Source organism: Danio rerio, chromosome 17 (assembly GCF_052040795.2).
Source record: "Danio rerio strain M-AB ecotype USA chromosome 17, GRCz13ab, whole genome shotgun sequence".
Lineage (NCBI taxonomy): Eukaryota > Metazoa > Chordata > Actinopteri > Cypriniformes > Danionidae > Danio > Danio rerio.
In genome coordinates this window covers 55783010-55798170 of record NC_141037.1, presented here as the reverse complement: position 1 = coordinate 55798170, position 15161 = coordinate 55783010, and the positions used below count along the sequence as shown (strand labels likewise).

At 33.2% G+C, this 15161-nt stretch overlaps 1 protein-coding gene across 15 annotated transcripts in view; it reads left to right on the top strand.

Moving 5' to 3' along the window:
* Nucleotides 1–1787: 1787 nt before the first annotated feature.
* Nucleotides 1788–15161, top strand: part of col12a1a (collagen, type XII, alpha 1a) — a 188018-nt gene continuing 174644 nt past the window's right edge. For 6 of the 15 annotated variants that reach the window (XM_087291078.1, XM_087291077.1, XM_087291080.1 and 3 more), the window contains exons 1-4: nt 1788–1881; nt 2707–2812; nt 12912–13028; nt 13322–13462. In XM_087291078.1, the coding sequence (XP_087147204.1) occupies nt 2743–2812; nt 12912–13028; nt 13322–13462 (328 nt within the window). In that variant the 5' untranslated portion in view covers nt 1788–1881; nt 2707–2742. Of the gene's footprint in view, nt 1882–2706; nt 2813–9150; nt 9242–12911; nt 13029–13321; nt 13463–15161 lie in introns of those variants that run through there. The other 9 variants (XM_087291086.1, XM_087291085.1, XM_087291087.1 and 6 more) reach the window with 2 other exon arrangements.

Below are 15161 nucleotides of genomic sequence, written 5' to 3'. Positions count from 1 at the left end.
AACAGTGAACAGTGCTGGGTGAAAAAAAACATATAATACATTACAATCTTAAAAGGGATATAGTTCACCCTAAAATGAAAATTCTGTCATCATTCATTCAAACCTTTATGAATTTCTTCTGTTGAACACAAAAGGAGATGCTTTGAAGAATGCTGGAAATCTGTAACCATTTAATTTCATAGTATTTGTTTCCTGACGTGATTTTTTTTTAACTGCGCATTTGAGTTTGACTTAGACCACTAATGAACATTGGGTACCTGCAATGGAAAAAAAAGGTTTACCACCATATAATAATAAAAAAAAAAATAAAAAAAAAAATATATATATATATATATATATATATATATATATATATATATATATATATATATATATATATTCATTTTCTTGTCTGTTTAGTCCATTTATTAATCCGGGGTCGCCACAGTGGAATGAACTGCCAACTTAACCAGCAAGTTTTTACGCAGCGGATGCCCTTCCAGCCGCAACCCATCTCTGGGAAACATACACACACACACATTCACACACACACTCATACACTACGGACAATTTAGCCTACCCAATTTACCTGTACCACATGTCTTTGGACTGTGGGGGAAACCGGAGCACCCGGAGGAAACCCTCATGAAGGCAGGGAGAACATGCAAACTCCACACAGAAACGCCAACTGAGCCGAGGTTCGAATCAGCAACCCAGCAACCTTCTTGCTGTGAAGCGACAGCCTACTGCGCCACTGCCTCGCCTTATATAATAATAATAATAATAATCAGATTTATTCATACTAAATAATTATAATGTATGTTTTTGGGTAATGGGGCGTGGCCATTGTCTATAAACCCCCCGGGGTTACTTTAATGGGCTGTATTACTGCAGCACAAAAGGAAGGGAAACATTTCAGTTCGTTTGTATGCTGTCTGAATTGTTTGTTTGAGACAATTACATGTGTTCCAATGGGAGTAATAAATAGACAACCACACTGCAAAAAATGCTTTTCTTGCATAGATTTTTTTGTCTTGTTTCTAGTCCAAATATCTAAAAATTCTTATATCAAGAAATATTTTCAAGGCAAGCAAAACATATGGTCTTGTTTTCAGAAATAATATCCCAATATTGAGGGAGTTTTACCTTGAAACAAGCAAAATAATCTGCCAATGGGGTAAGCAAATTAATCTTGTTTTTCCTTTTGATATAAGATTATTTTGCTTACCCCATTGGCAGATTATTTAGCTTGTTTTAAGGAAAAACTCACTTAATTTGGGCATATTATATCTTAAAACAAGACAGTATGTTTTGCTTATTTAGAAAATGTTTCTTGATTTAAGGGTTTTTAGATATTTGGACTAGAAACAAGACAAAAAAATCTAAGTAAGAAAAGCATTTTTTTGCAGTGCACATAGTTTCTATATGGTTCTAGTTTTTTTTTTCGGTGGGGGGTTTGGTGGATATGGGGTGGTTTGCCCAGGGTGCCATTTAAACTAGAACCGCCACTGAATCGAAGAGCATGCTAAATTATCAAAAATGACATCAATTATATCTTCCAAATGCTTTGTGGTGTTACTTCTGACTCACTTTTCCTTCGGAGAATCACAGACGTAATTTACCTCAGAGGGAAAAAAGAGGCAGCAGCACATCTGCATCCCGCTGAGGTGGATTTCAGCACATTCCTCCTCCAGAGCAGAGCTCGTATCTCTGATGTAAAAGAGGGGGCTCCATTCTTGAGGAATTTCGTCAGGGAGTAAAAGTTGGGAACAACCCCCTATTTAGTGTCAGGTTGTGCTGAGAAACCTCCCATTCTCTCCTAGGCTTTCCCTCAGTGCTGGAGCAGCGAGTCTGACTGCAGGACATCGGCTTTACATCTCTGAGACCCGCGCAGTTTTACAGGTCGGGCTGACATTTCTTTACTTCAGGATCAGCTTTTTTTAATGAGTTGCTGTTTGGGTTTATAATAAATAATTCGGCTCGTGGGTGAAAATGTTTTGAGGTTAAATAATGGTTATTGGAGATGTTTTTAGCGTCTGAAAAGTCGTTGTTTAGGATATTATATATTTATAGGATTTTTATAATTTCATTAATTAACGCATGCTTATTTAGTCTTTTGTTGCCATTTTTGGTATTTAAAAAACATTTTTTATGTTTTAATGTTTACCATAAACCAAACTGATATATTTATCAATGTACGTCCCATAGCATATTTATCAGATTAATGATTTTGCGTTGTCGCTCCACTTTTGTTTACATCCACGTGGTGGCGCTCGAGAGCTACAATGCAGATTTCAGTGTAAATTCTACACAATAATTCATATTAATTGCTTACAATGATTTAAACACGTTTAGACTACAGAATGACAATATTAAGCACAAGCTATTATTGCGATTAGCATGATGATCTTAAAGGGACAGTTATTAAAATGTTCCTCTAGTAATTTCATCTTTCATAAGTTTTTTCTTCTTCTGTTGAACACAAAGGAATATATTTTGAAGATGAAAACTTATAACCATCGACTACCAAAGTAGGAAAAATAAGTCAATGGTTACAGGCTTCCAACATTTTTCTAATTATCTTCTTTTGTGGTTTACAGAAAAAAAAACTCAAAGAATATACACTCAAATATTAATTTTTGGGTGAACTTTCGCTTAAGTTAAAATAATGTGCGATGATTACAGAAGTGCTGGTGAGGTATTTATATTTTTTTTCTGTCTTTGTAGATTAAGTAATGAGCTGCTGACTGTGTGTGTGTAAACATGAAGATCAGGTTGTCTTTGGCCGCTGCTGCGCTCTTGACTCTAGTTCTCAGTTCAGTAGAGGCTCAAGGTAAAGTTCACTACATTTTATTGATGAATATATGTTATTTTAATTTAAACTAATGAAATATGTCTTGTTCATACTCAGACACTAGACACAAACTTAAAATTGAATGAACTGTTCAGTTATGAAACCACACTTGTTTTATTATCTTCATAATTATTTTGTTTAATACTTGCACACTACACAGTTGAAGTCAGAATTATTAGCCCCCCTTTGATTTATTTTTTATTTTTTAAATATTTCCTAAACAATGTTTAACAGAGTAAGGAAATTTTCACAGTATGTCTGATAATATTTTTTCTTCCGGAAAAACTCTTTTTTTGTTTTATTTCGGCTAGAATGAAAGCAGTTTTTAATTTTTTAAACACCATTTTAAGGTCAATATTATTAGCCCCTTTAAGCTATTTTTTCAGTAGTCTACAGAACAAACCATCAATATACAGTAACCTAATTATCATAACCTGCCTAATTAACCTAGTTAAGCCTTTAAATGTCCCTTTAAGCTGTATAGAAGTGTCTTGAAAAATATCTGGTCAAATATTATTTACCGTCATCATGGCAAATATGAAATAAATTAGTTATTAGAGATGAGTTATTATGTTTAGAAATGTGTTGAAAAAAAAACTGCTTTCCGTTAAACAGAAATTGGAGAAAAAAATAATTTAGGGGGGCTAATAATTATGACTTCAACTGTATAATAATCTCAGCTAAGCTAGAAATATGTGATTTAATAAATATATACCCATAAAATATGTTATATTTGTTTACAAATGTTACTTTTTATGCTATGTATTTAAGATTTGTTACACACACACACACACACACAAACACACACACACACACACACACACACACACACACACACACACACACACACACACACACACATATTCTACTTAACACTTTAAGCTTGAAAAATAGCTGTGTAGTCTTGCATTTGTGGCAAGGCTTGTCTCTGCAGATACGCATTATGAAACAGCAGTCTGGGACGGTCATCACCTCCTCCGTGAGTCAGTTACTGCCCACTAAATTACTGTAATGGGGCTGCTTAATTGCTTGAAGAGCTGGAACGAACATTTCTGTTAAACATCATCATTATTAAACATCAGGAAAAAAAGGTCCAACTGCAGACTTTCCATATGTGAACGAAGGGAAACATTGGGCATTTATTGGCTCAGATAGAAGTTAAGCATCACATATGGTGGTCAACCATTTTTACATTTTTATTTCAGATACTCCATGTTTTAAAATAGAAATTACTTAAAGGGACAGTACACCCAAAAATAAAAATCACCTCACTAGTTTTTTTCTTCTGTTAAACACAAAGTAAGTTACTTTGAAGACAACCTGTAACCATCGACTTTTGTAAAACAAATACTTTGAAAGTCAGTGGTTATCGGTTTACAACATTTTTCTAAATATCTTCTTTTGTGTTTAACAGAAGAATGAAACTCACAAAGGTTTAAATCATGTAAATTAGGGGTGTCCAAACTCGCTCCTGGAAGGCCGGTGTCTTGCAAATTTTAACTCCAACTTGCCTCAACACACCTGCACGGATGTTTCTAGAAAGCCTAGTAGAGGAGCTTGATTAGCTAGCCCAGGTGTGACTGGTTGGGGTTGGAACTAAACTTTGCAGGACACCGACCCTCCAGGACCGAGTTTGGACATGCCTGATGTAAATAGAGAGTCAATGATGATAGTTTGGGTGTACTGTCTCTTTAATTTGGACCCTGTAAGCTGGGTCAGGGTTGCCAGGTCGGAGAACAATTTTCACCCTAAAATCAAATCATCTTAAAAACTCATTTGAAAAGAACTACATTTTAGATTCATTCATTCATTCATTCATTCATTCATTCATTCATTCATTCATTCATTCATTTGGACGATTTTAGCTGTCTAATATAATAAGCTGTCTAATAAATAATGTTAAAAATATGTATCTAAACTATATATATAAGTTGTAAAAAAAACAACAATGTAATTTTATTGTTTATTTCTGGCAGCTGGGGTGTTAAATTACAGAAATATACCATAAAATAATGAATATTAAATTACAGAAATTTTCTTAAATTTAAATTTCTGGTAAAATTCTATTATTTAATAATAAATAAAAATAATAATAATAATAATAATAATAATTTAATTAAAAAATTAATAAAAGGGGGGCTAATAATTATGACATATTTTTATTATAATTATGATATATATTTTAGCCCCACTTTATTATTATTTTTATTTTTTTCAATATTTCCCAAATGATGTTGAACAGAGCAAGGACATTTTTACTGTATGTCTGCTAATATTTTTTCTTCTGGAGAAAGTCTTAATTGTTTTATTTCGGCAAGAATAAAAGCTGTTTTAAAATTTTTTAAACAATGTTTTAAGGTCAATATTTTTTTCGATAGTCTACAGAACAAACCATCGTTATAGAATAACTTGCCTAATTACCCTAACCTGCCTAGTTTACTTAATTAACCTAGTTAAGTCTTTAAATGTCACTTTAAACTGTATAGAAGTGTCTTGAAAAATATCTAGTCAAATATTATTTACTGTCATCATGGCAAAGATAAAATAAATCAGTTATTAGAGATGAGTTATTAAAGCTATTATGTTTAGAAATGTGTTGAAAAAAATCTTCTCTCCGTTAAAGAGAAATTGGGGGAAAAATAAACGGGGGAGTGGGGAGGAGTGGGGCTAATAATTCAGACTTTAACTGTACATGTATTTTGATTTTTTTATACATAACACTAAAATCGTCTCTGATATTGAGATGCATTTTCAAAAGTGTGCTGAAAAACCACATACCTGGCAACACTGATTTAAATATTCAAGTACAATCAACTCAGAATATTGAATCTGCTGGATGCTGTACCACATCTTTTACAGCAGTAAAACAAATACGAGTTTTAAACGTACAAGTCCACCACATGACTTGAAGTTGCTTTAGCTCAAGACGGATATGTAATTAAAGTCACCACACACATCAGTTTAGCCGAGCGTCAGCTGCCTCGGGTGAAAATGATGTGAGTGATGTGAGAACTCCAGGATGGAGTCTGATTCAATTGGAAAACCAAATGGAAACTCTTTTTTTTTTGGTGTCCTCCCTCCGTGCTGTAACAGAATGGAAAGATGTAACAGGAGAGGGCTGAATTAGTCCTCAGACAGCACAAAGACAAAGAGCCTTTTAGGTTTCCTGCATCGAAACGCTGAGTTGCAATCCATATGGAAAGTTAATATGCAGTAATGTTTAATGTCAGCACATGTTGTGGAATTACTTTGGCATCTGTTCGGCTTCTCCGGGAGACTCTTTTCCGAGCGCTCTGGCACGGACGTTGGCCAGCAAAAAATGATTGGGGTGAAGTTGTTTTTTTATTCGCATTCTAACTTTCACCCGTATAATAATAAATTATTCATAATAAATACACAAAAGGATTCTTTGCAAACTTTCAAATGGCGAAATCACATTAGCAGCTAACGACTGTTAGAGTACAACATTGTTCACAGTCAATTAAATAGTGCTAATGTTAGCTATTAGCTAATGCACACTCAAAGTCGCGTGGTAAATATTAAATAAAACTATTATAGGGGTTGTGTTTTAGTGACTACAGTTGAAATTGCACATATCACTCACCTAATGCTTTCGAATGAGATATTTTTATTTGTGATTATATTTTTAAATTAACTATACTTTTACGATTTAAATGTTCTGACTGAAACAGCTTATTTGCAGATGGTTGACGTGAAATTATGACGTCACAACCTTCCATAGAGATAAGCATGTTTATCAGCTGTTTTTAAACACAGTTACAGTTTTAAATGTAATATACGATGTGATTATAACAGCACGTCATGATAATTAATCTGTGTTAGTCTTTTTAAAGTTGACTTTGCTATTTAATCGAACATGAAAAAACGTATGTGTAAATATAATACCAACTTTATCTCAATTGGCATCAAGTTGGTTTTATATTCGCACATTCCAACTTTCACTTTTATATAATAATATATATATATAATATAAAACCAACTTTTCATTGTGATTATAACAGTACGTCATGTTAATTGATCTGTTTTATCCTTTTTAAAATCTGTTATTAAACGCAAAAGTTTCGAATGTAGAAATATAAAACAACTTTACCTCAATTATTGAATGTGAAAGTCTGAATGTGCGAGTTTATAACTAACTTTACCTAAATTGTGCTGTAATCTTAACAGCACGTCATGATAATTTATCTGTTTTAGCCTTTTTAAATTCTGCTCACTTTTTTATTAAACGCGAAAGTCTGAATGTGCAAAAATAAAACCAACTTTACCTCAATTATTGAATGCGAAAGTCTGAATGTGCGAATTTATAAACAACTTTACCTCAATTATTGAATGCGAAAGTCTGAATATGCGAATATAAAACCTACTTTACCACAATTACTAAATGCGAAAGTCTGATTGTGCGAATTTAAAAGCAACTTTACCTCAATTATTGAATGTGAAAGTCTGAATGAGCGAGTTAATAACCAACTTTACCTAAATTGTGCTGTAATCATAACAGCACGTCATGATAATTTATCTGTCTTAGCCTTTTTAAATTCTGCTTACTTATTTATTAAACGCGAAAGTCTGAATGTGCAAAAATAAAACCAACTTTACCACAATTATTGAATGCGAAAGTTTGAATGTGCGAATTTATAACCAACTTTGCCTCAGTCAGTACATCATGATAATGAATCTGACGTTACCCTTTTTAAATTCAGCTTTACTATTTTATTTATCGCAAACGTAGCGAATGTGCGAAGATAAAACCAACTTTACCTCGATTATTGAATACGAAAGTCCAAATGTGCAAATTTATAACCAACTTCACCTCAATTATTAAATGCAAAAGTCTGAATGTGCGAATTTAAAACCAACTATACCTCAAATATTAAATGCGAAAGTCTAAATTGTGCGAATTTATAAACAACTTTACCTAAATTGTGCTGTAATCATAAGAGCACGTCATGATAATTTATCTGTCTTAGCCTTTTTAAATTCTGCTTACTTATTTATTAAACGCGAAAGTCTGAATGTGCAAAAATAAAACCAACTTTACCTCAATTATTGAATGCGAAAGTCTGAATGTGCGAATTTATAAACAACTTTGCCTCAGTCAGTACATCATGATAATGAATCTGACATTACCCTTTTTAAATTCTGCTTTACTATTTCATTTATTGCAAAAGTTGCGAATGTCCAAATATAAAACCAACTTCACCTCGATTATTAAATACGAAAGTCTAAATGTGCAAATTTATAAGCAACTTCACCTTAATTATTGACTGCGAAAGTCTTTATCTTGTGATCATAACAGTACGCCATGATAATTTATTTGTATTAGCCTTTTTAAATTCTGCTTTACTATTTTATTGATCGCAAAAGTTGCGAATATGCGAATATAAAACCAACTTTACCTCATTTATTGAATGCGAAACTCTGAATGTGTGAATTTATAACCAACTTTACCTCAGTTGCGTTGTGATCATAACCGCATGTCATGATATGTAGTCTGTATTAGCTTTTTTAAATTCTGATTTACTATTTTTTTGAGCACTAAAATTCGATTGTGTGAATATAAAACCAACTTTACCTCAATTATTGAATGCGAAAGTCTGAATGTGAGAATTTATAACCAATTTTAGCTCGGTTGTGTTTTGATCATAACAGTATATAATAATAATTAATCTTTTAGACTTTTAACGTTATGCTTTACTCTTTTATTGCACAAATGTGCAAACTTTACATCAATGTAAAAATACCTGACTAGCTTGAAGTTTTTTAAGGTTATAACTGTTCTGATGAGCTAAACTCCTTATGAGCGGACGTTTTTGCCACTTTATTATGTTCTCAGCAGTCAACCGTGCATTGTCTTAGTGCATTATGAAGCAGTTCTCTGAGCCCAGGGTTGCCAGGTTTTCACAAAAGTCAAAACTAGCGGAACTACTATTCCAACTCATCCAATCTCTAACTTGACTGACTGTGACAGCAATGGAGAGTAGGAGGTTGGGCTAGTTGGAATGGCATTCTTTGAAAACTCTAAATAGTGAGTTTGCCCAGGGTTGCCAGGTTTTCACAACAAAACTCAAAACTAGCGGAAATGCCATTCCAACTAGCCCAATTCCGAAACTTGATATATTGTAATAGAGAGCAGGGGGTTGAGGCTTTTAAGGATGGAGGATATGTTTGTGTCAGACATGAGGAGGGGTGAATGGGGTCAACCTGTGGAATTAAAAAAACAACCCGCGGGATAACTGTGGACTTGGCAGCACTTCCGCTGCTAGCGCTCAATGGTAGGTTGTTTGCGCGCGTACGACGCCTTCGCGTGATGCCTCATCTGTGATTGGCTGAAGACTCGCAGGTCGGAGGCCTGTTGGGACGCAGACCATTTTGAGTTTGATGCGTCAGGTTGGTGAGCATTCTTTCTCCAGCAGGTCGTGTTGTTATTTGTCGTTTGCCTGCTGTGTTTCCCGCCATCGTTCATTTTAAAATGATATTCTGCTGCTCATTCTGCCACACTTCTTTCCATCCAGAACTTTCCTGTTTTTTTTTTCTGTGCATGTGCCACGCTGCCACATCCTCATTATACCGCTGGCTGTTGGGTAGAATTAAAACAGTAGTGCATGGAAAAATGTTCAGTTTTTAGTGGGAAAAAATATGCGCTTTTAGATGATCTCTAAAAGACACTGTGAAGTAGAATTAAAGGGACAGTTCACCCTCCAAAAAAAAAAAAAAAATTTGCTCACTATTTACTTCAAGTGAGATTCTTTCTTCTATTGAACATGAAAAAAAGATATTTTGAAGAATGTTGGATACCTGTAACCATTGACTTCCATAGAAGGAAGTCAATGTATTCAGGTATCCAACATATTTCTTCAAAGTATCCTCTTTTGTGTTCGACAGAAGAAAGAAACTTACAAATGTTTAAAGGGGGTGAGTAAATGATGACATAATTTTTATTTTGTGGTGAACCGTCTCTTTAAATTATGTCATTTATTTGTTCTCTAGTTTCTTTCTTCTGTTGAACACAAATTTAAATATACTGAAGAATGCTGGAAAAAAAACAGCCATTGACATCCATAGTATTTTAATTTCCCTGGATGTAAAAGGCTACCAAGTTTCAACATTCCTCAAAATATCTTCTTTTGTGTTCAACAAAAATTGAGAGTAAGTACAATGAGTGCATTTTTATTTGTGTGTGAACTATCCCTTTATATAGCACTATAATTCAACATTATCTGCTTACTCTTGTAAAAATAAAGGTGCACCATAGCCTTTCTTCACTGCAAAAATATTTCTTTTTCTACTTTAGTGTTGTTTTCAGAACAAATATCTAAATGTTTTAGAAGCAAAATTAATGAAATGTATTAAAATAAAGTCTCTGGTGTTGCTTGAAAGGAATGGAAACTAAAAAAAATAACAATATGTTTTTTAAATACATTGTATGACTAAATATTTGTAATTTGAAACAAGTTATTTTTATTTTTTATAATTTATGTATTAATATAATAATAATAATAATTATTATTATAAATATTAATAATGCATTTTTAATAATAATAATAGTCTTATACTAATTATTGTTGTTATTATTAGTAGCAGTCTTTTATTAATATAATAATTATAATTGTAGTATAATTGTAGTTGTAATAGTTATTGTACAATATACTGTAATATAATTATTATTATAATTATTAGTAGTGTTATTAATATTAGTACTTATATTATTTGTATTAGTATCATCATTGTAAATGATATTATAATATATTAATACTATTGTTATTGTTGTGAATAATATTTAAATTTGTTATTAATAATGTATATTAAATTTATTAAATATATGTATTTATATTTATCATTAATAATAATGCTAATATTAATACTATTATTAGTGGTTTCAATATAATTTTTAGTATTGGTGTTTATATCATTATTATTTATCGTTATAAATACTATTATTATTTTGAGGTGTACTTAAAATCATATTCTGGTATATATATATATATATATACAGAAATCGATATTAAAGCTCAAAGTTACCATCGAAGCACCTTTATTTTTAAATGTACCATATAGCACTGTAGTATTATCACCCTCATATTCTCTAAACTGAAGCATGTTTAATATCTACTCTTGCTTGCATTCTGTCCTATGCTTTTTCTCGCATTAGACATTACATATACAGTGGATTTACATCAAACATCAGCATTCACGCATGCATGTAACATGGATGTTGAGATTGCGCCGTACCGGTGTGATGTAGATCGCATGTCAGTAATAATGTCTATGACAGAATATCATTTTAAAATCACATTTTTGGTCTCCTTTATGTGTTGTCTTGTGTGTACATGGAGAAACTGTAAGTTGTTCACTCAGCAACTTTCTCATGTACATATGCATGACACTTTGACAACCAGATGAATGTGGATAGGTTGATTTTTTTTGTATTATTGTACTGTATTTTCCTTCATAACTCTGAAAAAAGGAGCGCTGTCTTGTCACATACGTCTTCTCTGTGAAAAAGGAACTACACAAAAGTCTGTCACGACAAGTTGTGTATTCTTTTTATGAGATTTGCAATGGATGCGTGCCTGAAGTAAAAGTGGTTAAGCTTCGTTGGGAATATATATATATATATATATATATATATATATATATATATATATATATATATATATATATATATATATATATATATATATATATATATATATATATATATATATATATATATGGATATATATATATTAGTGCTGCACAATATATTGTAAAAGTATCACTATTGCGATAATAGTATGAGATAATTCAACGCAATCTCACTGTAATTCGTAACTTTTTGATTTAGTGGCTAATTCATATAAATTCGTACGATCTAATTCGTACAATTTAGTACGATTTGCTCATCCCCCAATGACGGTTGGGTTTAAGGGTGGGGTTAGGTGCCACGCCTCCTTTTTAAAATCGTACATTTTTGTATGACTAAACACGTACAAATTTATACGAATTAGCCACTAAACTGGCAAAACGTAAAATACTTACGTTTTCTCGTGAGATCAGGCTGGATAATTTCATTTATTTTATGCATTGGTTGTTTATTTAAATTTGAACAATCAGAAGGGGCCGTTCTATCTTTATCCCCGCCTCCTGAGTAGTTGCTGTTCTGCTATTGGCTGGAGCAGCTCAAAGATGAATCCAAAGCTGAAAATAAACACTTCTGGCAGAAAAATGACAACAGCCAATCAGAGAATATCTGCGGTTTTCACTCACTCATAGTGTTTTAAAGAGTAAACGTTTGCACCTCATCAGTTTTTTTAGTCTGAATTAGATCTGAATAATATATTTTACCTTGTTTATTTTAATATTGTTAAATAAATACATGATTTAAATTTTTTAAAAATTCAAAAATAACACTTAACACAAGAAATATTGTAAGAAATATTGTTATCGCAACACTCATTGCATATTTTTCCAGTATCGTGCAGCAATTATATATATATATATATATATATATATATATATATATATATATATATATACATACACTCACATACAGATACAAAGCGTATATATAACATATATGTCTTTTATGATCCTGTCAGAGTCATCTTTTGCCAACTTGATTCCATTGTATAATCAATATCTCGGGGTTTATTGTTTTTGTCGCCAGAGTTCTGTTTCCAGTGAACGGGCATGCCTTGTATTGATTGCACACAGCATGTATTGGATGGTTGTCTGCACACGGATTGACCGTGACGTTTCGTTTGTACTGGGTCTTGAAATATGTTTAGCTCTTCTCCGCTTGAGCTGCAGACCGTGAGAATCCAGGTTATGCAACTCAAGAAAAAGCCATTTGATCCAAAATGGCTTCCGTCACCCTCTTTTGTTGTGTTTTGTCACCCTCCTCTCTGGGTTTTTGTCCGTCTTGCCCAACAATAAACAACACAGCTTCAGTCCTGAAGTGTTTGTCGTTGGGGTTGTTAAACAAAAATCATGATTCGCCTTTATGGAATATTCTTAATAATTCAGATACGTCAGTTTCACAGGTATGATCTTAACTCTGTTCACCTCTTGTTTGCAGTGGAGCCTCCGTCAGACTTAAAATTTAAAATCCTGAATGAAAACACAGTGCAAATGTCATGGAGGAAGCCCTCGTCTCAGATACAGGGCTACAGAATACAGGTCACGTCAGATACAGGTGTGTAACGCCATAGGCTACAACAGGGATCACCAAACTTGTTCCAGGAGGTACGTTGTACTGCAAAATTTTAGCTCCAACCCTAATCGTACACAGCTGAACAAGCTAATCAAGGTCTTACTAGGTGTATTTGAAACACCCAGGCAGGTGTGTTGAGGCAAGTCGGAGCTAAACCCTCTAGGGCACCGGACCTCCAGGAAAAAGATTGGTGCCCCCTGGGCTACAACATCTGCATGACTTTACATCAGATTGCGGTGACTTTTCTTCACACTTGATATCAATATCTGTTCCAGATGATTCTAAAGAATTGAGTCTTCCTGCCTCGTCCACAAGCACATCAATTACAGATCTAACTCCAGATGTAGACTATTCAGTGTCAATCAATTCATATGATGGTGCTGAAGAAAGTATCCCTATCCTTGGACAAATCACAAGTAAGTGCACTTACATACCGCTTGTGCTTGTTAAAGGGACAGTTTATCCAAAAATGAAAGTTCTGTCATCGTTTATTCATCCTACACTTGATCCAAACGTACTTCAGTTTCTTCCTTCTGTAGAACACAGTTAGCATACACTGAAGAATGCTGGAAAACACATCCACCGATCTCCATTGATTTTTTTGGATGTTAAAGGTTTCCAATATTCTTTAGAATATCTTGTCGTATGTTTAACAAAATAAACGAAGTTTAGAATCAATTAAGCGCAAGAAATAATGAGGAAGTCTTTTTTAATTTGAACCATAGCATACTCTTTGAAACATTTGCATGGGAAAACATCATTGAAACTTTCTTAAAGTGCCCCTATTTTGTATTATAAAAGGCCATAGTTTGGTTTTTCGAGTCTCCAGCAACAGGCTAATATGCTAACAGGCTAATATGCTAAACTCTTAATTTAGTTGTTTAGCGATTTATTTTTCCAAACCCTTCTTTGCTTGACATTAATCTGCAGTGATTAGTCCGATGACCATTATGGCTTATAAGTGTTAAAACTAGCAGACATGCTATATGTAATGATTATCAGCGATTTAGCGGTTGCAGATTGCCATATATATATATATATATATATATATATATATATATATATATATATATATACATACACACTAACACACACACTATATATATATACATACACACACACACACTAACACACACACTATATATATATATATATATATATATATATATATATATATATATATATATATATATATATATATATATATATATATATATATATACTAGATATTGCATACGGACCCTGAGCATTTGTCAATAGCGCCGCCATATTTGTACAGTGCTCCCAGCACAAGTGTCATTCAACCGCACTAGTCAAGACAGTGTTACTACGTGAATGTAATGTATATATCTATAGCAGATCGCTAACAGACTACAAAACCGCCATTATGGACTACAAGCTCCAGTCATGCACCACACACACTCACACTGGTTCCTGATCCTGACTGACTGCATACAAGCTACTGGAGGATTGTCAAAGACTGATTACATGGACTATTTATACAGCGCACACACACACATCAGGGCTGAGTCTTGTTTATTTGTCCAGTTAACATTACAACGTGTTTTTCTTGCCTTGTCTTGTGTTAGACCCTTGCTCTGTTTTATTGTTTATTCCTGTATGCTGCCTGCCTATTGACCTTCCGCTTGTTTATGACCATGACTCTAGATTTACTTGCATACATCTGTTTTCCCCTGTGTTGTCCATTGCTTGCCTGAACATCCTGTTAAAAAAAAAAAACTGTGTTTGGATGCGTACACCCATTGTGACTCTATATGTGTTATAGGAACGTATTAAGCACCGCAGTACAGTAGTGTACCATCATAACTCCAAGTAATGATAGCAACAAACATTCAGCATTGAAATCGACACATTTCTTGACATCAGCTTCAACTATTTTGAACTTTGATTGTTTTATGCTGGCTAGCATGTCAGAGGCGCTCTGGGATGCTTTTCCGAAAACCATCATCAGCTTACTAAGGTCGCAATACAAACGTTACAATTATTGTTCAGCGATTTTTTTTTTTCCCAAATCTGTTGTTTCAACAAATGTATGCAAACAATATAATTTGTACAAAGCATAAAATTAAAAATAATTAAATGCAAATTTTCTGC